A 23,468-nucleotide genomic window follows, 5' to 3' on the forward strand; every position below is an offset into this window, starting at 1 on the left:
TTTATGTGTGTAATCAGAGTTTTATGAATGAAAGTGAAGGTGGAACCATTCGTGGTTACTGGGAGGTGATGATGGACTTTGTCTTTCCCAGTCAGCAGAGAGAGTTTGGGTAGTGACACGTGTGTGACGTCGGACTGCAGGAGTGATTAATCTGGTATAATATCTGACCTGAAGGTGTTAGTCAAATGTTTACAGGTTCACTGAAATAAAATCAGACGTAATTCCTCATTCTCTTCTGCATGATTACATGAAAGAGCTCCTGATGTTAAGAAGTTAGTAAACTCCAGACGCTGCATCATTTGTCTTCCACCACGACACTGCACTGGATAAAACCATGAATTATGTGACTGTATCATAAGTGTGTGAATGTGAACTGGTTCTTCCTGAAAGAGGACGAATGAAACAACAAGGCGTTTTCAAAGCTACGTTTCCAGTAAGGTTGAGTAGGTTGAGTAAGGTTTTCCTCCTTGGTGTGATTCATTTGGGCAGATCTGAACGCGGCAATCGTACAGAGACCCTTTAGAGGAAGTGGTCTCGGTCCAGTCACAAACTAATACTGTGTAATAACATGATATCACCTTCATCTGGACCAACAACCAAGTATGTTGTCCTGTTGATATCTGGACAGACAGGAGCTTCTTCGGTTTACGCTCTCACCCCGGACGCATCTGACCAGTTAGAGGAGAAAATGTTGTTGTCAGTGATTTTTCAGCATTTTGATTCAAAGAAACCAGTTTACCAGCTCGTCCACTGGTTGGAAACAAACTAAAGGTTTGTCTAGAGCCACGCTAGCAGCTCTGTGAGGCTGCACTTCACATGTTCTTCACAAAATGCTTTTAGCTCAGTTATAACATCAGCGTGCTAATTTGCTCACTATGACGACGCTGATGTTTACCACGTATAATGTTCACCAACTTTAGTGTGTTAGCCTTTAGAAATACTGAGGTCATGAGTCCTAACCCAGCACCCCCATAGATTTATACTATAGTATAAAATATGCACTTTAACGCATTTTGAGAGTAAAAACAGTCACTTAGGAAATAATGTCAGTGACAACACATAGATAAAAATTAGACTAGAATCCACACAAGATAAGTCAGAAAATATGGCTAATTTTGAAACGACTCTTTTTCAGTTCAGTTTCTTATTGAATTGTGCAGAGGAGCACGACTGCAGCAACTTTCAGGTTTCAAGTGTTCTAACACTCATTACTCAAGTTCATCCAAACAATAAACAGTAATCTAAAAGTCACACATGGCATGACAGTGAAAGATTAGTGTATAAATAAATATATATAAATTAATAAATATAGTAGAACAAAGGGAGAAGCTTTAGCTTAATAAAGATATATGACTGTTATGGTCAGGAACCCTGAACCCAAACATAACAAGATATTTCATGGTAAAAAAAGATAGGTTTAAAAAAAAAAAATTGAATTTATTTATATAATAAAAATAGTGTAAGTGCAGTTTGTGTGTGTGTGTGTGTGTTTGTGTGTAAATGAGTGTGTTTACAAAAGGTAAAACAATAGTAAAAAGTTACGGGGAAAATCCACAGTGGAAACGCTTGTCTGTTAAACAAGAAATAAAAGAATAACATTAATAGTAGCAGCTGACTGCAAATGAAATGTTATTTAGACACTGGAGGAACATAACATAGATACGATGCTCCTTGGTGTTTGGGTTTGAAGTCCTCAGATTAACGAGCCTAAACAAGCTGTTCAGATTTATTGCCCTTGATGATGTCACAATGGGGACACAAGCAATGAATTAGCATTGATTAATCAGTTAGCTGTGTTTTTTGGAGCCAGGAACACTGTTCACTACAAGTCCTGCAGCTTACTGCCCAGTTTGTTAATGATTTTTACTCTTGGGTGAAGGGAAGCCAGGCAGGGATGGAAATAATTCATTTTAAATGTGGTGATTGCTTCACTCACCAAAAATGGTTTGTTCAATACGAGAGAAGAAAGAGCTGCTGGAAAATTTTTGACTTAGAAAATTACAATTTGATTCAAACAAAAAAAAAAAAACATGTTCCACAGATTCAAGGAAGTATATCGGCCTAATATGTCTTTAAATTAAATATATACCAATACATAATATGCCCTTTAAAATAAAAAATAAAATACTGTAAATGTAATTCTTATTTGCAATAAAATGGAAAGAAGAGGTATTTCTCATTATTGATCAATGAGTCAGTGATAAATGAAACATTTTGATTATAATCACTGGACACTCAACCATCTATCTGTGCTTCATTTCCTGTCTGCAAACATTCAGATACATGAAGTCACAGCAATATAGAGCAACATGAACCAGGAAATCTTGTCATTCCAAAATCTTTAGCAGGACAACGACCCAGAAGAGACCGACTTCTCTCTCATACATGCAAACATATTTATTCTGGACATAAACTATTTGCCCTGATGTGATCCGTCATCACCACAAAACTCACAAACAAGGCCCAGAGAAGGTCACAGACAGCGTGACTGCAGCAAGGTAGACTAACTGTTTATTTCAAGCTGCTGTCGTGCAGTGTAACTTTATTATAATGTATTTGTCTGTTTCCCGTCGTGAATATTTTGGACACTGAAAACGTCAGAGCAGAAACTCCTAATTGATTCTGTGCACAAAAGTTTGGACACGTCATGTTCTGAAAGCACAGTTGTTGCTTCTGTTCCTGTAACTTGTTGTTTTGAGTGTGTAGATCAGGTGTAATACAGTCTATGGAAGGTTATAGTCATTGACCAGTCTTATTTAGAGAGGTAGGTTATATATATATTATCAGGGAGGATTTGTATCATCCATGTTATAAACACCATACTGGTAAAGACAGTCATTTACGATGGCCAAAGCATAAAACCTCCTATCTGCAGAATGTTCTGATTTGCAGATTTCACTTTGGATGATGAGAACAAGGAAGGCTGCTCATATTCAGTCTGTCTGCAGCATAATCCCGCCCTTCATCGTGACAGAAAAGTCACACAACAAAACAAAAACACAACGTAGAGTCCCTGGATGTGTAGAGAGGCTACAGCACAAATCACTGAACATTCATTTCCAGTGGACGAGGAAGCAAATACACTGAGTTTAAGGAATTCTGACCCTAGTATACTACAATGTAATATAGTCCAAAAACAGTGTATTGTGTTGGGTCTCCTTAACAAATAGCATTCTGCAAGAAAACAAGTTTTTTTCTAGTTTTCTCAAAAAAAGTGCATTTTTCAGATAGGAGGTTTTGCTCTTCGGCCGTCGATTTGTGCTTTGAAAGTGAAAACTTGTATTCAAACGTCTGTCTGTCGGCTGATCTTGCAGTAAGTGTTGCGTGTATGTATGTAGGACGTGACCTCGACGTCCTCAACGGTAACTACAGGCCTGAAGCTGCTGCTCACAATCAGTAATCATCAGTTTAAACCAGTTAAACCAGTTCATTGTTAATTGGTTTTAAAGTGTTTTAAAGCTTTTAATTGATCATTGCAGAAACAACAAACTTGTCTTCGGACTGTTCGTGTTTTAACAAGACTTTATTATAAATGACACGAATGTACATCTTTCAAATTTCAATGGAATACTGACATTGCGTGTCTAATTCACATTTTTTTTTTTTTTGTAATTTTCTTTCATCTGCAAAGAACAAATAGCAAAAAAATCTTTCACCTTATGAACAAGTGCTGCAATTCAATCTCCAAAATACAACACCCACAGGCCGGACGACGAGTTTCTGAACAAGATTCAAAGATAGAAATGAATATCAGCAACCTGAAAATCATAGCAGCATCGTGTTTTTTTTTTTTTGAAAAGAAGTTTAGAAAAAAAAAAAAAGCCCACTCAAGAGTCTAATTTCAGATTTGTTTCATGTTGTTTCTGTCAAAGTTGATTTTTTTTTTTGTTCTTTGAAGAATAATCCTCATCAAGTTGAAATTGATGATCCCGGACTGCACAATCTCGCAGCTTCCACTGAAATTTAACTATTAAAAGGCCTTCAAAAGTTGTAAATGGGTCATTTTCTCTCTCGAGTTCTGGAGTAGAAAAATAATCCTGGACGAGTCGATCTGCTGATAGCGGCGGAGGAAGCGAACCCTCTGTGCGTCGTTTCAGTTCGTTCACAAATAAACTTTTAAAAAACGTCTCTACTATTAGTTTAAAGGATCTTATAAACCACCAACAACAAAAGGAATACTTCTTTGAAAGGAGGAGCAGAGAGGAAGAGAGAAACACAGGAAGTCACAGCACTTGGAAACGCCATGAGGCCTGGTCTTTGTAGTCCAAACAGTCGGCGGCGTTGAAGTTGAGTTTCCAGGCCGAAGCCGCCGCCGTCTGCTCTTTGTAATCCAGACAGTCTGTGGAGTTGAAGGCGAGGCCCGGCGCGCTGTATGCCTGGTGGTGGTGCGACGGGTGGTGGTGATGGTGGTGGTGCCCTGACGTCTGGCTGATGTGGTGGTGCGGGTGTCCCGACATGGAGCCGCCCGTCATGGGGCTGAGCTGGTGCGGGTGGTGCGGGTGGTGATGGGAGTGCATGGGCGCCAGATACGAGCCGCACTCCACGCCGCTGAAGTAGGAGCCTGACGCCGAGGCCGGGTAACCCTGGCTGTACGCCGCCGCCGTCTGGCTGTAAGACACCGGGTAGGACGGCGTCCCCCCGGTGGTGGAGGACGTCACCGAGCGCTGCATGCAGGAGGCGCTGGTGGGGGCGGCGGGGTCCGGCAGCGCGGCCGGAGCCGGGGCCGGGGAGATGGGCGCCGGGCTCCAGATGGACGACACCGGGGCGGTGACGGGGGTAGAGGTGCTGATCAGACCGGGTCCTCCGAGGCTGGAGGAGACGGAGGAAGAAGAGGAGGAGGATGAAGAGGAGTTGGAGGTGGAGGAGGAGCTGGACACCGCCGGCGGGGTGAACTGGCCGCTGCTCTCTGAACCGGTGCTCTCTCTGGTCGGAGAGGACTTCTTCTTCATTGGTTTCACCTTGGCGCTGTTGCTGCTCTGCTGCTGCTGCCGACACTTGGCTCTCCTGTTTTTAAACCAGACCTGAGGAAACCAGGAAAGGTCAAAAGGTCAGCGCCACATGTCGTCCGGATCATAAATGAAAAAAACAGTGAAACCTGTCCAAGCTGACGGGAACTAAACACCTTCTTCCCTCTCACATGATCCTACTGAGGTGCTCTGACCTTTGACCTCTGTACTGTCGGCTGCTTGCAATGAACTGCAGCCTGTTTCACTGTCTGGATAAAGAGTCTGAATGACTCAAGTAGATAAATAAAACAGGCGAATGGGACACATTTTCTCACAGTATTTTAGGTGAACTGGCCCTTTAAAGTAAAACACATTTTATCACCTTTATCTGTCCACGAGGAAATGTTTGGTTTTATTTGTCTAGATTTTGAGATATTTGTCTGACGTTACTGCAGCCCCTCTTGAAATCTGCTAGTTTATGTTGCTTATAGCATGAAAAATTCAATCTTTTTTTTTGTCCCACTTACTCTGAATAAACATGAAGACTATTTTCTTCCGTATAAAGAACTTCCACATACTGTTTTTGGAGAGAGATCGTGAATATGCCAAAACAATCTGTCATAGACGTAACCGGAGCAAAGAGAGAAAATGTGTCTTTTAAGTGATTTGAGTGAAATGACCCTTTAATTCTTTTTTTTTCTACTGGAACTGAGAAGTTCTGTTGAAAATAAAATATAGTTTTTGAGAGTGTTTGAAGGTGAAGAGGCACTGTGCCACAACTTGTTCACTAACTTTTTTCCTTAATTAAGTCATAATTAGGATTACATAACAAAATATCTTGTGAGCTTAATTATTAATATAATCGGTAGAAATGCAGCAATTTAACAGCAAGGCCAAATTTTAAAAAAAGGTGTAAACTTTACATATGAATGTTGTATTTTAGGATGTTTTCAGGGCTACTTTATCTGCTTTTTTAAACAAAATCTTTTATCTTTTATGATTCAATTTGCCATTTTTTTAAAGTTTATAATATTTCTTTGATCCTTGTTGATGAAAATATAATTAGAGACAATGAAACAGGACAAAGTTTTATATGTTGTCAATAAACTTTAAACTGTTTGGAGCATTTAAAGGCCATGAGAGCATACTGAGTAGTGACATATCGCCTGTATTACAAGCAGTAAAGTATCAGCATGTAAATAATAGAAATATACTTAATAAAAACAAGACTTTTGAGTTAGTAACAGCGGCCTGTCAGCAGAGAGGCTGCAGCCATGATTGCAGCTTTAAGCCCAGCAGAGGGACGCATAGAAAAACCCTCTCACAGCCTTTTTTTTTTTTTTTTTTTTTCTTCTAAAGATGGCTCACCGCATCAAAAGCCTGTCCTTCACTCTGCCAGAGCCGCCAACTTCTCCCCCTTTGATTAAAGACTTGTCTCTACTTGATCAATAATAGCTGAACGTTTTGAGTTAATCATGCAGAGAGAGGCCTGAGGTGAAAAACAGAGTGTCACCAAAAACATTAAAAAAAACCCTGAGCTCAGAGGAATTAAACACGTGTGTGTGTGTGTGTGTGTGTGTGTGTGTGTGTGTGTGTGTGTGTGTGTGTGTTATTGTATGTTACAATGGATCATTAAACTCTCAGCTTAGAGGAAACTTCTGGCTTGATCCTGGTTTGACCTCCAAACTAATTTATAACATTTTTTACACTTTTTTTTTCTTGTTTTTGTTTCATCGTCTTTCATTTTTACATCAAGCTGTCACTAAAATGTGTAAATCTAAAACCTAAATAGACTTAAAGCAAGTGGAATTATCTGGTAAGGAAAAGTCAGCAGGTCAAACAGCACTGAATCCTCCTAAATGAGAAATATATTTTTTAAAATTTGCAAAAATAAATGTCCTGATTTCCATATTTTTTTTCTGTTATATAAAGTAAGAAGGCTCCGGCTGACTGTCTGACCTGCACTCTGGACTCCGGCAGGTTGATTTTCAGCGCCACCTCCTCCCTCATGAAGATGTCCGGGTAGCGCGTCTTGGCGAACAGAGACTCCAGGATGTCCAGCTGCGTCCGGGTGAAGGTGGTCCGCTCCCGGCGCTGCTTCCGCGGGTTGCCTGGAAGAAGAAGAAGAAGAAGAAAAACAATAAAATCATCAGTTCACTCCGCTCCAAGCTCATTAACACTACTTTAATATCGGCCCAAAGTTAGAAACTGAGCTCAAATATGTGTTGATGCGCTGCGTAAATACTGAAAACTCACATTCAGCCGTTTAAAAAACATTGAATTGTTCTGTTTTTACACTTATTTCGACTTTTATCCAGTTTATAAAGCAAAAAAAAATTCGATTGGAGCGTTTTACGATGAAGAGGCTGAATAAATATCATAGTAAAAACATTTAATTATCGCCATCAAATACACTGAAAACACAGACTGAAAAATCAAAGTTTAAATGAGCATAAACACGCAGTTTCACCACCGCGATCTTCCGTCTAAATCCACTTTTTTCCCGCCTATAAAACTAAACTCTAAAGGTCACTGAAAGACTTAAGAATAGTTTCTACCGACAGCAGCGTTTCGCCGTGAAGACATACTGAGTGACAGATCTTTAAACATTTGACAGAATGACTGTAAAATTATTATAAGAATAAAGAAAAAAGCAACTTCATTATAGGCGCCAAATGTAGTTGAAGCACAGACGAGAAATCAAAGTTTAACATCAGAAATAATCTCTTATAGAAACACCACAGAGGATGGGAATAATATGGTATCAGATTTCCAGGAATAACACACTTAAATGAACTTAAATGAGTTTTTCGGGGTAGTTTTGGGTGCATGTGTTGTGCTCGTACCCGGGTATCCTACAGACGGGTGCAGCAGGTCCATGGCGGCTCCGCTCAGGCCCAGTCCGTTCATCCCGTACGGGGCCTGTTTGAGATAAGACATCATGCTAGAAGCGCGGAGGGGGAGACCGGAGTCTGGATGGGCAGAAAGGTGCAGATCTCCCGGTGTTCAGGTCTTCAGGCTCCTGCTGGGGACGGAGACACGAGTGAGACGACAACAAATGGAAACACAACAGTTGAACTAATCAATATATGCTGATGTCTTAAACAGCTTAAAGATTTCTGTGTGTGTGTCCTTCAAAGCAACAAATCCAAGAATAAAAACACAGGCCTGAAACGTTTCAGTGATGCCCGTAATTTAATTTATCAACTTTCCAAACTTCCGCAAACTTTCACAGATTCTAAAGTAAAGACATATATATTAAAACCACATTATATAATAACATGGAAGCCTTTCATTAAACCTCCAAAACCTGATATTTATGGAAGCTTCAGGCTGCAGCTATAACCTCTGTAATGTAGCTGAATGTATTTTACCACAGCGATAAACGCTTCTAGATGCAACCGGAAAATGTCTCAAATGCTGCTGATACTACATCAGATTAACACTCTTTACATTTTCCATGTTTTTTTGTGTTTTGTAGTCACCAAAATTGTGATTTTACAACACAAGAAATGCAAACGGACATTATAATAATCTGAGAGAGGAGTAACTTCATGAAATAACTCGTAGAGTCCAAGTGGAATTTGGTAGATTTGGGAAAAGAGACAATTTGGCTTTTTTTTTTATTTTTTGGAGACCGACCTGCAGCCTCACATCACATCCAACTCTTAAAATGAAAATAAAAAGGACGTCCAGGCCTCAAAATGACGTGAAGGACTATTTTCTGAAAGGGTAAAATTCAGCAGGATGATGTGAACTTTTCAGTTAAATCCTGAAAAGAGGAATAATAATAAAAAAAACGTCCAAGCGGTTAATTTAATCTGTAACAAAGTGTGACACCAACTTGTCTATGAAACGTCTATGCAGTGATAACATCAGACTGCAGGCAGCCTCAGTAGATGAGGAAATTATAAAAGTTGAAAAAGCTCAGTCACAGGAGAGACATTATAAATAATTTACAATAAAAACCGTCAGACCGCCGCTGTTCTGACATTTTGACGTGTTTTAAAATCCACCGAGATGTTCCCTGCCTGTTATCACTCAGATCTTCATTGGGTTTTAATTAATTCAATAGCTCACAATTAAATCGACCTGCGGAGACACACGTTTAAATTACAGACCACTTTAACTCACCTGAGACTTTTCTCACCTACACTTATCTCTGCTGTCTCCAAACATACGTGTAATATCCCAAGATTATTTATCTATAGAGTTAATACGGTAACAATTAAGTCATGAATTAGGCCTAAGATTCATTTATTTATTTATTTTACCTCGAAATATTCCTTATGCTCAGTATTTTCCCTTATTTATGTTTATGTGTTTAATCTTATATCCTGTAAGTGAGTCCTTATTGTAATATATTTTTATTTTATGTCGCATGTCTGCAGGTCCTTCTCATGTGGGGAAGAAGCCTTATAAAACAATAAGCTCAATAATATAATTTAGCTCTGACATGTTGATCATAATAACACCTTACTCTAAATGGTAAAGTGCTTAAAGCGAAACAAGAGTTAAAATATAAGGAAACATAAATGAGGTAAAAGTTAATGACTGATATTTAACCTTTATAAAATATATAAAGAATAAAAAAAGAATATAATGTATATATCAGTATATACGTATGTATATGTATATAAACTTATAACTCCTGCAGCTTTTGACTTACTATTTCTCTGCAGAACATTTGCTGCAGCTGTGTTGCGTTGCCTTCATTGTTAACTGTTAGTGTAAGACAATGTATTTAGATAAGAATTTCCATAATCCACTGGGGTCCTTTTAGCAGGTAAATGCTCAAATTTAGGACTAATAGCTTTTTGTGCTGTGAAAGGAGCCGCGGGCCTCCTGATGGATCTGAACTGAGGCGTTAACACTCCAGAAAAGCTTCACATTTCCATAACCGCAGGAAGGAGCCCAATCACGCAATGTAAATGCGTCAAAACTGTGTGCAAATGAACTCCATTACAATTTAGATTAGATCTACAGGGCGACAATTAGCGGAGTGACTCTTATCAGCAAAGTAACCGGACAGGAGGCTGAACTGAGCTCAGATACACCTTAAAATGTTAACGTTTAGGCCACTTAATTATAAGTAAATATTAATGCATCTTATATTAGAAAGAGCTTTTAATATGTTTAATTTGCAAAGGTGATAATTCATTATTGAGTATCTCGTTGCGTGTATTTAAGAGATAAAACACGTCTTAAAGTTTTATTTAAATTGTATTTAAGTTATAACCTTTGTAAAGAGTATTTTCTTTTTTGAAAAAAAAAAAGATCACTGCATCGTTTTGAAAGCTTCCAAAATACGGCGCATGTGAAACAGGAACACGTCCATGATGAAATATCAACCAATGTTTAATCCTAAATATTATTCAGAAACACAGCTGGAACTCTACAGATAAAACCAGGCAGCGGTCTCACCTTCTTCTGGCTCCTTTTTTTTTTTTTTTTTTTTTTTTAAATCCGATTAAATGTCAAAGCAAAGAGATCCAGAGTTTGAAAAATATCCACATGGAGGAAAGTTTATTCGGTTTTCTGTCAGCAGGTAAATCAGATTCAATCGGCTCCGCGTGCGCTCACACCTGTTTCCCGAGCTAGAAAATTAACATTTCGACGCAGAGAAATTAAAAAAAAATAAGCGTGTTTGTGAGTCTTCGGCGCGTTTCGTCCTCTCCGGCCGCTGTTGACGGATGGAGATTGATGCTCGTCTCCGCGGCCCGCGCCTCTATGAGTCGAGGAAGCACGCGGGTCTTCGCCCCTTCCGGCCAATCACAGCGCTCTGCGGCCTTACGGGCGACGCGGATAGCCAATCAGCACGCGAGGTTGGCGCCGAAACGCCCGCCCATTTCGAATGGAAGCCGCACCACGTGACGCGAGTGAAAAGTTTGGGTCAGAAAGTTGTAGAGGAGTCGACTGCAATTACAGCCAGAAAAATGAATCATCCGAGCGCGTTTTTAAAGGGGAATATTAAAATTAAAGCTCAATTATGGAGTGTTTCTGTTAAAATAATGTTGTTTTTTCATTGTATTAGAGCTGCACCTCAACTGCAGGTCTTTATTTTTAAAGCAGAAGAACAATAAAAATGTAAATTTGCGAATTTTCTGCATCGTCAATAAAACCGTAAATTAGCTTAAAACAGTTAGCCAAAATGTAGCTTATAGCAACCAGGTGACGTACACGTTTTTAGTTTGTAGCCAATTGAAAGCTGCCATCAGGCCCGTAATACTGCTACAAATTAAAGCATTTTTCGTTGCACCAAAACACTTTCCAGTAAAGGCAGGATTACTTTTTATTTTCACCCTAAGTAGTTCTATTTCTGCGCAGACATTTTCATGAAAACTTCCTTCCTTTGAACAGTTCATTACAGTGTTTTCCCCCCCCTCAAATGACAACTACAAGCTCAACCAGAAATATAAATAATGTTTAAAAAGAGTGTAAAAGGTGACTTGGCAGCAAAAAGCTGCAGTACAGGTTCAAACATGAGCATCAGCTGATTAAAGCAGAGCTGCTGCTGTCAGGAGTTATTTGACTTAAATGACCTTTAACAGAAATCAACTGTAGTCGATTTAGCAGATCAGACAGGAAAGTAAAAAGTGTTCTTTTACCAATTAGCTTATGTAAATCCCTCTATTGTCAAAAGGCCTAATGATACATAGATAGGTCAATTCATTTAAAATTAATTTATCCAATACACATATAATTGAACAAATGTAAACATACTGAAAAAAGTACCACAAGCAACTGTGAAATGCATGTAAATACATGATGAAGCATAAAAAATAGGACACTTATAAGTAAACAGTCATTAATTTAAATGAGGCCTGTATGCAGCATCTGCTGAGAAATGCAACCTTATGATGGTTGAAGTAGGAAAATAATTTTTAAAAAAATCAAAAGAAAAAAAATGTTTGTTAAAGGGGAATGAATATGAAAATGTTTGGAAATCTGTTGTTTCATTTCCTCTGTGTGTTCTCAGAAATTGGCTGTGGCCGACGGCAACAAAGCCAGTGATTGATCACAAGTATCAAGATATCAAATGGACGGAGTCATTGTTGTTGTGAGGGTTTTTGGGGTCTAATCCCAAATTGCAGGAGTATTTTCTTAATACTAAGCCCGTAAATCCAGGGATCAGGCAGCCTAAAGAGGTGTGTGTGTGTGTGTGTGTGTGTGTGTGTGTGTGTGTGTGTGTTGGAGGTGGTGGGGGTTAAGTTTGGAGAGGTTTCTCGTCTGTGTTGTCGACGCTTATTAAAAGCATGAGAAAGCATGCAGGAGGCTCCGGCCGGGCTTCTGCAGAGTTTCCATTTTTATATATATATAAAAAAAACACACAAAACCTGCCGTGCAGACACAGAACAGGGCAGAGAAACCCTTTAAAATAGCTGACAACAGTGTGTTTGGCTGTAGGCTGAAGGAAAACAGCGTAACAGGCAGGTGAGGATGGGATAGAAGAAAAAGCAAAAATACACATCTACAGTCTCATATGAGTGTTTTGGATCCATCAGGATTCGGCTCAGCTGGGACTCCCAGGTAAGAACAAAAACAAAAAAAATGAGCATTTTTCATGTTAATTGTTAAGTGTTTGTGGTTAAAATTATTCAACAGGAAAAGGTTTAAAATGTGGTAAAAAAAAAAAAAAAAATACAGGTGTATACATGTCTGAGGTGATGTAAGTTCAGGACTAAATATGAAACCCTGGAACCATTTCTTCCCCCGGGGTGTGTTGGTGTAATAATCAGTAGAAAAAATGTGGCTGTGAGTGTTTAAAATAGTCCTGATTGTCTCAGGAAGTTCATATATTTGAGGTGATGATAATATATAATATATAATATAATAAATGTGTGTGTGTGTGTGTTGGTGGATTTGTAGCTTGGTTTTTAAAAAGTGTTTAAATGACAGATATTCATAGATTATTTGGGAGAATTTTCACTGTACATGCAGTTATTATTATTATTATTATTATTATTAAATGGGACTTAAGCTGAACATTGTTTGTTGAAAATGTATAAAGAGGGAAAAGTTTGTATGAGTGCGTTTATAAAGGCCGGAGTGTCTCAGCAAGTTTTAGTGTTTAAAAAGTAAAAAAAAAATAAGTGACATTTGTTCAGTTGGATGCAGATACTGTCAGCGTGCACGGAGAGAAAATGATCTAGAGGTGACGGGACGGTGACGTAGAGATGGAAATAAAGGCAGCGTGTGATTATGTAACACCTCATCTGATCCACACGCTGCAGTGCAATTTAAGGTTAAAACACAAATGACACAGTGCCACCTGCAGTTAACTGATTGATTATGTATAAACTCACAGAGAGCTCAACACACTACAACTTAGAAATGTCTGAAAAAAAAAAATCACCAAATTTGACAGGATGTAGAGAAATAATGAGGAAAAAATACAGAAACACACAGAAAACATAACACAATATAGAAAACAACCAAAAACAGAAACATACAAAACAACAGAAGTTTCCAAATGATATTAAAAAGTGATGAACACACACTCAGACTTCATTTTTTTTTACTTTCATTGTATCATTTTTGGTTTTCTATGACTTTATTAGGGATAATAAATATATTATAATGGAAATATGACATGTAATGAGGGAGAGAGAGATGCAGCAAAGGTTGCTGGATGAATCTGAATATTAATTAATTTGAAATTAAATTATTTAGATGTCATCCATCGTAAATCTTTGCAGAAAGTTCAGTTCTGTTCAGTGTTATTTGTTGATTTACCCATAAATAAGATCAAATATATGATCAACTTCAATAAACATGTATACTTTAATAATAAATATTACATAAACAATCATGAGATATAAGCATTTATGTTGTGTTAATTGTAAAATGACTCTATGACATGTATATGGTGTAGGAGGGGCTTTGCTTCTGATTTGTTGTTGGTGATTATGATAATGATGATGATGATGATGATGATGATGATGATGTCATCTATGCCAAGCTGTTCAATTATATTGATTTCGTCAACTTGTTTGGTTTCTGTAAGTTTTGGATGCTCCAAATATTTGAGTAAAAGGATTGTGTGATGTTTAAATTGATTATTTTATTAGATAGATTGATTTATATTTACAGTGCTCTCATGGACAAATCCAAAGTTCAAAATAAAAGCCTGCAGTCTGTCCACAGAAAGCTGCACTTGCCAAATTGTGATTTAGAAGACTTAAAGGTTCAATTATATTGAATTCATCAACTTGTTTGGTTTTTTTAAGTTTTGGATGCTCCAAATATTTGAGTAAAAGGATTGTGTGATGTTTAAATTGATGTTTTATTAGATAGATTGATTTATGTATGGACAAATCCAAAATTCAAAATAAAAGCCTGCAGTCTGTCCACAGAAAGCTGCACTTGCCAAATAGTGATCCAGAAGGTTTTCTAAGAATTATCTACAAGACATGTTTCGAAGAATAAAACAGCTCGTGCAGACGGTGGAGGTTGTGTCCCTTCAGGCGATGTGAAATATCAATAGTCTGAATGTCATAAAGTCATAAATGATTTGGATCAGCTGCAGACCTGCAGGTATGATGAGTACTCACAACATGCGGACGCAGACTGATAGTGTCTCTCTCTCTCTTTGCGCTGACATTTTCCGGAGCGCAGAGTACAGTCACTTGACCCCGGCCGCCACATTCCTTCTGCATTCAACATCTCAGTAATGATGAACTTGGCTCAGCGGAGCAGACGGAGCAGATAACAGCAGCTCACCTGGCTGCTTCACAGCCGTCCCTGAGAGGGGAAAACAACTTCAACACAACACCGAAGTAATAAGTCAAACAAAACACTTGTAGAAGGCAGAAGTTCACTGGCTGCAGAAAAATTCAAAGAGAAAGTGTGTAGTTAGTAGTTAGTTACCTTTAAAGTCTGTTTTTCAGTCATTATTAATGTCATATACTCCAGATTTGACTGCTGTTTTTAATGTAGATCTGGTCTTAAGTGGTTTACGGACTCTATAATGTAGATCTGGTCCTGGTGTGACAGTCAGGACAGTTTTTATGGGTAAAGCTTGTATTTGGTTTGGACAGACAAACAAATAGGAAGTTGTAGGATTAGCAAATATCAAATAGGCTCTTAATATAATGTCTGATACCGGTTTGTACGGAGGCCCCGAGGTGCAAAACAAAACATTTCAGAAAAAAAAAAACACATTCTTACATTCATCTGGTGCAACGAGCTGCAGGCTACTTTACATCATGCTCAATTTATGAAGCACAGTGTTAGTTGAGGTGGAGCGATGAAGTCGTGTTTGTATAAGTCGATCACCGTCAGCTGTTTGATTTAACTCACATTTGATTTTCATGTATGTTTATTATAGGAGGATTGGTTCTACCGGCAGAGAACTTCTTTAAAGATCAGTGAGTTTTTTCACCAGTTAATAAAAATTATAATTTTTTATCTGTAATGTGCTTTTAGTTTATTGAGGGAAAAATCTTCACATGCTACAGATTTAACCCTTTCATGCATAGTGGTCACTACAGTGGATTTCTTGGATATGCATGGGGTTTTGATGGTATAGTTGCACATCAGCCACCACAGTGGACACTAGTGTGTCATCCAATGCTTAAAAAAAAGATTTTTTTCATGCCTAAAGGGGAATAAAAACACTTAGGAAAAAAAATCCTGACTGTTATTATAATTCATGCATGAAAGGGTTAAAAATGACTCAGACAGTGAAAGTTGTTGAGACTAAAATCAATTGTGAGTGTGTGTGAGACTGGTTTTATCTGTATGTATGGAGCCACACACATGGATGTGTTCCATAGTTGACCATAAAGGCCACTTCATAGTTTCCGTATCCGTGTGAGTCCATATGAAGTACATTTCACCATCTGTCCATGTCTGAGAGTGTCCACGCAGCTCAAAATTGGTGTCTGTGTCGACTGTACGCACTACAAACCTGCACATTTGCTAGAAAAGCAAACTGGACGCTTGTTTCATAAAGTGCATGTCTGTGTTCCCGTTCCTTGGTCCTCGTTCTTCTGCCAAATACATCGAAAACAAGAAACTTTTTCCTCTCGCTGTCACGCGGTCGCCACCTTGTTTAGCTGGTGCGAATGTGTGCGAAACATGTCCGAACACGCACACACACCCGATTGTTGTCCTCAAGTGTGCTTTGTATGCAACAGAAGATAAAAAAAAAAAAGAAGAAGGTGTCGGATAATTAAAATGTTTCTGGATGTCTTGGAATGATCAGAGGCCCCTCGGGCTCACAACTGTCAGAGAGAGTGTTCACCATTACTACTCCAGTTTTTCTTAGTTCTGTGCTAGAAACCCAGACTTAAACTCTCAAGAGCCAAAAATGTGAAAGGAAATTAGTCTTTATAACTTCCAGTGGTTCAGCTGGTCATTTATACTGTCTCCTCCTGCAGAACTGGTTTGAGAATAGATTTGTGTTTAAGAATAGATCCAGCAGTGGTTCAGTGTGAGCATACAGTGTGCAGCGCTATCATTGGGGATGGGACACTTCCCAGCTGATGTATTTTTACAGTACTGTTATGAAACCCACTTGTGCGTCAGCCGTCAGCTGACAGTCTGACAGACACCTGAGGAGCCGGAGCAGAAACAGGAAATGAGAAACGAGTCGTCATTCAGCGTCAAAGTACAGTACAGACAGCAGTGAGTCCTTACTAGACAGAGAGACACAGGGAGGAGCACTTAGAGAGGGGGGGGGGGGAACATGTAGCTGTCAATCACGAGCCCTCTGGCCCCGCCCCTCTCATTAAGAAGGCAAACAATGAAGAAGTGGGGTGGTGGTGGTGGGGGGGGGGGGGGGGGGGGGGGACGTGGAGGGGAGAAACAGACACCAGAGCCACGAAACCAACTGACCCCATCCTGTACCATCACCCCCTGAAACACAGAGGTGTGTGTGTGAAGGGAATTACTTAGATGTGTGTGTGTGTGTGTGTGTGTGTGTGTGTGTGTGTGTGTGTGGGGGGGGGGGGTTTAACTTCCAATCCTTTTAGGATTATGCCCCCCCCCCCTCCTTCTCTCTGGCTCTGTTCTTCGCTCTTTCACTCTGCTGCCCCTCGGGCAATCACATTAATACTTGCATGGCCAGCGCTCATTCAGATATCTCTAACAAATGCGTAGCAGCGGTAACCATGTGAGCGCTGGCAAGGCACGCAGGAATGCACAGATTCAGTTTCCCCGTCACCCTCCCTGTACAAAAAAAAAAAAAAAAAAAAAAAAAAAGGAAAATATTGAAGGCGATAAAGCATTTCCCAGATGTCTTGGAGGAGGAAAATGGCTGTTTTTAAACGACAATTAGCGAAGCAAAAAAAAAAAAAAAGTCACATGAATCAGAGCACATGTGATCGTTTGAACACATTGATTTTTATATGTGAACAGAACGAAATTTCTTTTCTCATTTGAAAGTGAAATTTTATGCATTTTCCACATAAAACTTTTCAGATGTAACAGCAGATATTTTCTCACTTGATGTAACGTTGAGTCAGAATTCAATAAAAATTTGCCTAAACACACATATATATATGAAGTCAAATGTGAAAACAGAACCTGAAAGCTTATTTTGGCCATTTTGAAGCCACACTAGCAGCAGCTCTGAGGACAGTGACGTTTATAAATTGAAACACTTTGGTCTGAAGTGAAATGTCTCGACAATTACTGAATGGATTCCCATGAAATTTTGAAAAGGAGATTATGAAGGATAAAAGCTAATGACTTTCATGATCCTTCGACTTTTTAATCTGGTGACACCAACGGGTCAAAACTAACACTTCAGTTCATGACAGGATATCTCTAAAACTAATGACCGACTGTCAGGCCCAGCTGCAGTTTTTCCCCACTAATTTCCTGTCATCTCTAAGCTATCCGCTGTTTAATAAAGGCAGAATAAACTTCAAAAACAATGAAAATACACAACAAAACAACAGTGGCCTAAATCTGACCCTGCAACTGATTCTCAGTGCAGATTATCCTTCACCTGATGACGTATATGTCAATGATATATATACCAGAGTTGGTTCACAAACATTATGAGGTAATGCCAGCTGAGCCTGACAAACAGCTGATTTGAGCGTTACAGCTGGGGTGGACATAGATTTTCAGGCGTCAGTATGCTTCAGTCCACTCTCCAGGTGATGTCCTCCCTTCACCTGGAGAGGTGTGTACAACAATTTCTGTAACTTTCTGAAACTGACAGTGCGACGTCCACTTCATGCAGTGATTGGCCAGGTGTACAGTGGTTGTTTGAACAATCCAGTGCAACACCATGAATGTCTTCAAGGAGAGACTTCAGTAGTGTTCGATGTCTCTAAGTGTGAACATTCAGAGCAGTTTTCACTTCACATGAACTGTTTTGTTTCAAGCTTAACCTCATTTCCCATTTGATGATTTCCAATAAAGCCGATGACTAGCCATTTTGGTGCCCTGAGCGAGATTAGGATTCGGTGCCGTTAGCAGAAAGCGTTAATTGGCCACTTAGTTATGACTTTATGTCCAGACTAGTTAGGTTATTCCCCAAGTAATCGTGATGCAACCAATTTTAGTAGCTGATTTAGTTACAAACTAACTAGTAGTTACTGAGTCTCTAGTGTTGATTTTACACCCTAACATAGGAGGAAATTTACACATCGCTGGTGCAACCCAGTGCAGAAATCTGTTTTTATGGATGTAGCGTTAGCCATTATCATTGATATTGGTCAGCAAAATTTCAGCATGATGTCTTACGTTCTAGGAAGGAGCAGTTATCCAGATAGCTAGCCAGCCATTCAGATTCATATCCCTCAATCTGTATCTGACACTAGCAGCTATTGTAGCATCATTATCTAGCATTAGCTTTATTGCTACTTAGCTAGCTAGCTACTACAAATGAAACGTCTACACAAAACAGCATTTTATTGTTAACATAAGATACTATACTTCTATATTGGGCTTTCTTTTCCTCCTCCTCTTCATTTTCTTTCTTGTGCACCTGAAGGACCTTTTCAATATGAAATAAAATGTGAAAAATGGATATCTGCCTCTGGACATCTGTCCGTCAGTCAGTCAGTCTAGCAGTCTACTTCGGCTGTCTGTGATGCGCATCATACGGTAACCCATCCCCCACTTTCAAGTCGCACAGTACAAGTGCAGACCAGGACAGATGAAGAATTATGAGGAATAGGAACAGGGGTGCACAGGGTATTTCTTTTTTTCTTTATTTATTTGTTCATTTTATTTAATTTCAATTTTATTTCATTTTATTACTAGTGCTTTGTTGGTTATTGTATGTTTTATTACCGATCTTATATGATGTGAGGTGACCTTGAGTGCCTTGAAAGGTGCCAAATGTATTATTATTATTTGTTACTTCAAGGCAGAAAATAAGGAAGGGCACCCACTGGTGTATTTTTAATTATTTTTCCTTTGAGAGTGACCAGCGCCTACCAGAAGGTGGCGCTCTGGGCAACCGCCTATATTCCTTTAGCCGGCCCTGTGATAAATAAAATGAATTCTGTAATGTGCAATGCATCAAATCCAACGTTCATAACAGAGTATGTTTAACTTTAAACTAAATTAAAATAATAAACAGTTGTTTTACTGGAGTTATTAAACAGAAGATGACACCTCTGTTTATCACCATGAAACCAGTGCATAGCGTCACCAGAGAAAGGTGCACTGTGCAGAAAAGTGGTAGAAATAATGCATTAATGAAAAAGTAAACATAAATGACAAACATTTAAGAGACGGGGTGGCCGACTTCTTAAAAAAACATCTTTTTCACTTCACGTAAGTAGGCGAGTGTGTGTGTCATAAAGAGTAGCTACTCTGTAGATACTGTAGATTTACATTTCAGCCTTTGTACAAAAGCTGACAACTAACTAAACTGGCCATTCTTAAAGAGCTACTTCACTCTGTATTTTTTGTTCTGACTAAAACAAAAGGCTCCATTTAAACACAAGTACTGATGTTGCTGATGTAAGAAATAGCTGCATAGCTCTCACTGTACGTCACTTTGTTTAAGATCCTCAGCTAAATGTCCTAAAATGTGAATTCACACCTTCCCAAAACAGCTCCTGATACTGTTCTGAGCCACAGAGGAGCAGAGGGCAGAAACAAGCGCTCCCTCCCCGCCCCACAGTGTGCAGGAGGGAGGGAATTGCCATCCGGCCTTATCTCCAGGTCCAGTCAACTAGAGGTGGTGAGAGAGTTTGCTCCATCATCAGAGCTGGCCATTTGATAGGATTCTGGCACTGCAGCTAATCAATCTGCAGCACAGAGCTGCCAGAAGACCTGTAACAAAGCTCAAAGAGCCTCACAAATGGCCTAGTCCTGGGGATAAGCCCCTGCACAGGATTACATATTGATTTTGAACGTCTAAAAAAGCTTATCATATAAAACCGCCACAGACTACAAAAGTAGCGGAGTCTATGCATGAATCCGTCTTTTAGAGAGGAGCATCAACTTTCAAATACAGAGACCCCGAGCATGAACCAAAACAGAAATAAATGGTGGAGAAATCAATGGCAGGGATGAGGTATGGTGGCACATTGTTAACTGGGGAATCACAACTTGGCCTCACTTCTCCGTGATGGGGGAACGGGGGCGGCTGCATGTTTTTTTTTCTTGGCATTGTGTTGATTTATTTATTTTTATACTTCAAGTTTTTTTTCACACGACCTTCATTTTTGTGGAAATTTAGTGAATTTTGATTATGTTTCTAATGTAATTTTGTTTTCCCTCCTTTTAAGGTTTTTTTTCTGACATATTTCCATCTACTGCTGTTTGGACAGGACTTTTGGAAAAAATTAGATTTACGTCTCAAGAGACCATTCTGGTTAAATAAAGGTCATAATAAAAAATAGGATTAATTTACACCATTTTAGCTTCGCTACCGGCAAGGCTTGAGGGATGCAAATGTCAGTCCAAGGTCCATCAGACTGAAATATCTTGAAAAATAGCAGATTGGATGCCATAAAATTTTGCACAGACATTCATGATCCCAAGAGGATGATATCTGATGACTTTGTTGATCCTCTGAGTTTTGATTTTTCATCTCATGTTACAGACTGGTTGATATTTTTGGTCCAGAGCGAAATTGCTATAGTCTTTTTGTATCTAAGAAGCTGCATCAGTTGTCTTCATCTATGACACATTACACAGGACACTTTATGTTATGAGCCATTACCTGATGCTCACTATAGTCCCTACTACTCCCAGTCTGGTCCAGGTATTAGTCTTGTCATAATACATACTGTAGCTGCCATCAGAGTCACTTATACAGTTTAAGTTCATTTAGTAATTTTGAGTTAAATATAAGAATAATTTACATTTTAATAAAAGAATATTTTTGTTAATTAACTTAAGTATAATTAAGAATGTACACTTAAGAACATATTTTCATAGTGGTACCAATATTCTTGTGTTACAGTGGGAACTGGTAATTATTATTATTTATGCATTACCACGAGAGGCAGAGCACCTGCCAGATTCAGTGGAGGATGATGGTTAAGTTACATTGCTGTATGGTGTAGTCATCAGTGCAACTGGGAGCACCTGGTCAGTCTCCCAGGGGTTTTTAAAGACCTTCCTGTCCCAGTCCGGTTAGGTTAAGTTTTACATTGTACGACACCCTCCATTCATCACCCAACCACTCATCCATCTGATGACACACTGATAACACTGATTAACACAACTCATAACTTTAGTATGTTTTTGGGTACTACACAATAACTGGGGGCTCGTCCATCCATTACACAATTGGTGGGTCATTGAATTGGCTTATGAATGGGCTGTGAATGAGCTGATGTCATCAAGTTTTCTACGGTACTGCGTTGTTTTTAAGTGTGTAAATCGGAAGCCTTGAATGTTTTGTTTTGGTAGACTGCTGTTGTTTTGCTAGCGCTACTGGGGGGATATGAGGTGATTTGGTTTAAAGATAAGTTTCATTATAGTTTATGTTCTGTGTAGCGTGGTGCTGGTGGGATCAGGTAAGCGTGTGGGCACAATCCTCTAGTAGGTGTAGTGTTGGTACCTGTTTGGGTTCGTCAGGTTTGTTTTTTTTCTCCTGGTAGTGTTGCGGTAAACTTGGTTGGAGCAATTACTCGGGGCACAGCCTTAGCCTCGGGGTGGTTTTGTCACCTTTTCCACACTATCAGTATTCAGTGCATAAGTAAATGCCACTCTCACTGCATGAAGACTAGGGGTGAGTGGTGTTAGATTGGGATAGGCAGATTAGGTAGAGAGGATTTGCACTCTTTTTGTGGGTTTATTGGACCTTGCACGCACCTTGTTTGCACTTGCTATGCCACTGATATTTGAGAGAGTTAAATGAGCTCTGTTCTCTGGTTTGTTTGGTGTAGGAAATGGCTGATTTTGTTAAGGCATCAGATGAGTTTTGGACAGGTGTACAAAAGAGCAGCGATTAAAGATAATTATGAAGTTGAGATTTCTGATAAGCAGTATCTTGAAAGCAAATTTGAGTGAAATAGGTGTTTTGGCTGTCGGTCAGGAGCAACCCCCCTGTCCAACTAATATTGTTGATTTGTCTCTGCCATTTTGGCGACAAGTAGTTTAATGTTTGAGAAGCAAATACACATGCTTATTTTACAGTTAGAGCATGACAAAATTATGCATAAAGTGGAGACTGGAACGCAATTGGCAGTGGAAAAACTGCGCCATCAGACTGAACAGGCAAAGTTGTCTCTATAGAAGTACAAGCTTGATTTGATCAAAAGTGGAAAATTGATAGCTGACAGTTCTGGGGAGGTGGAGAGTTCCTCATTTTGCCTTGAGCCTTCAGAGGCCTTCAAGAGTGTTTTGATATTTTGGGTAACCTGTGTTTGTTAGAGAGTAGAAGGTTGACACGCACACAACTTGCATGTAACTTGCTTGTTGTGTTGTGGTATTTGCAGCGCATTTTCTAAATACTATGTGTGTGTTGTCAAATTGATGAAGATGTTTTCTTTTGTTTGCCAGTTTGCCAGTTTGTCAGTTTGCCCTTGTCTGCCACTGTAGAAATCTCATGAACGGATGACATTCATACAAGCAAACCTCAGAAAAATGTCAGAGAGATTTAGGTTAAAGAGTAAGAAAATGTTCTTGCATGAGGCGCAATGTTCACCTCCTCCTGTCTGACAGACTGAACATTAACTGATAAAATGTCCTACAGAGAGACAGCCAGTGGCTCCATAAAGACCCTTTTAGATTCCATCACTTTTACACTTCAGGCTGGCAGGAAACCTTTATCAGGAGAAGTTTGAGGACATGTTTGACCCTCCACCCAAACACACACACACACACACACATACAAAACACCCTAAAAACAAACAGCGTAGAGGAAACAAAACCTGCTTGTCCTTGATACAAGAGTCAGCGCCAAATACAGCCGCTTGCCCTCCATCAATAATCCGCACTTAATAATCAGGAGATTAACTGATATCAGGTGTGCAGATGACTGGCGGCTGACTAAGGATGATGGGTAGAGGGAGGAAGGCGAGCAGCAGAGACTCCCCTAAGCAAAGCGTAGCCCTCCCTCCTCCCTCCAAACATAAAACTAATTAGAAT

The 23,468-nt window shown here is 39.3% G+C and overlaps 1 protein-coding gene across 7 annotated transcripts in view; it reads right to left on the reverse strand.

Annotated features, from left to right (window-relative positions):
* Positions 1-3,504: 3,504 nt before the first annotated feature.
* The window catches only part of LOC121904704 (homeobox protein OTX1 B-like), a 38,244-nt gene continuing 18,280 nt past the window's right edge, over positions 3,505-23,468 (reverse strand). The window contains exons 1-5 of one of the 7 annotated variants that reach the window (XM_042422582.1): positions 15,859-16,305; positions 14,501-14,690; positions 7,793-7,968; positions 6,906-7,057; positions 3,505-5,021 (exon numbers count right to left, since the gene is read on the reverse strand). In XM_042422582.1, coding sequence (XP_042278516.1) covers positions 4,224-5,021; positions 6,906-7,057; positions 7,793-7,889 — 1,047 coding nt within the window. In that variant the 5' untranslated portion in view covers positions 7,890-7,968; positions 14,501-14,690; positions 15,859-16,305 and the 3' untranslated portion in view covers positions 3,505-4,223. Of the gene's footprint in view, positions 5,022-6,905; positions 7,058-7,792; positions 7,972-8,588; positions 8,606-9,080; positions 9,142-9,615; positions 9,663-10,370; positions 10,389-14,500; positions 14,691-14,816; positions 15,193-15,858; positions 16,306-23,468 lie in introns of those variants that run through there. The other 6 variants (XM_042422592.1, XM_042422573.1, XM_042422608.1 and 3 more) reach the window with 6 other exon arrangements.

This window comes from Thunnus maccoyii, chromosome 2 (assembly GCF_910596095.1).
Source record: "Thunnus maccoyii chromosome 2, fThuMac1.1, whole genome shotgun sequence".
Classification (NCBI taxonomy): domain Eukaryota; kingdom Metazoa; phylum Chordata; class Actinopteri; order Scombriformes; family Scombridae; genus Thunnus; species Thunnus maccoyii.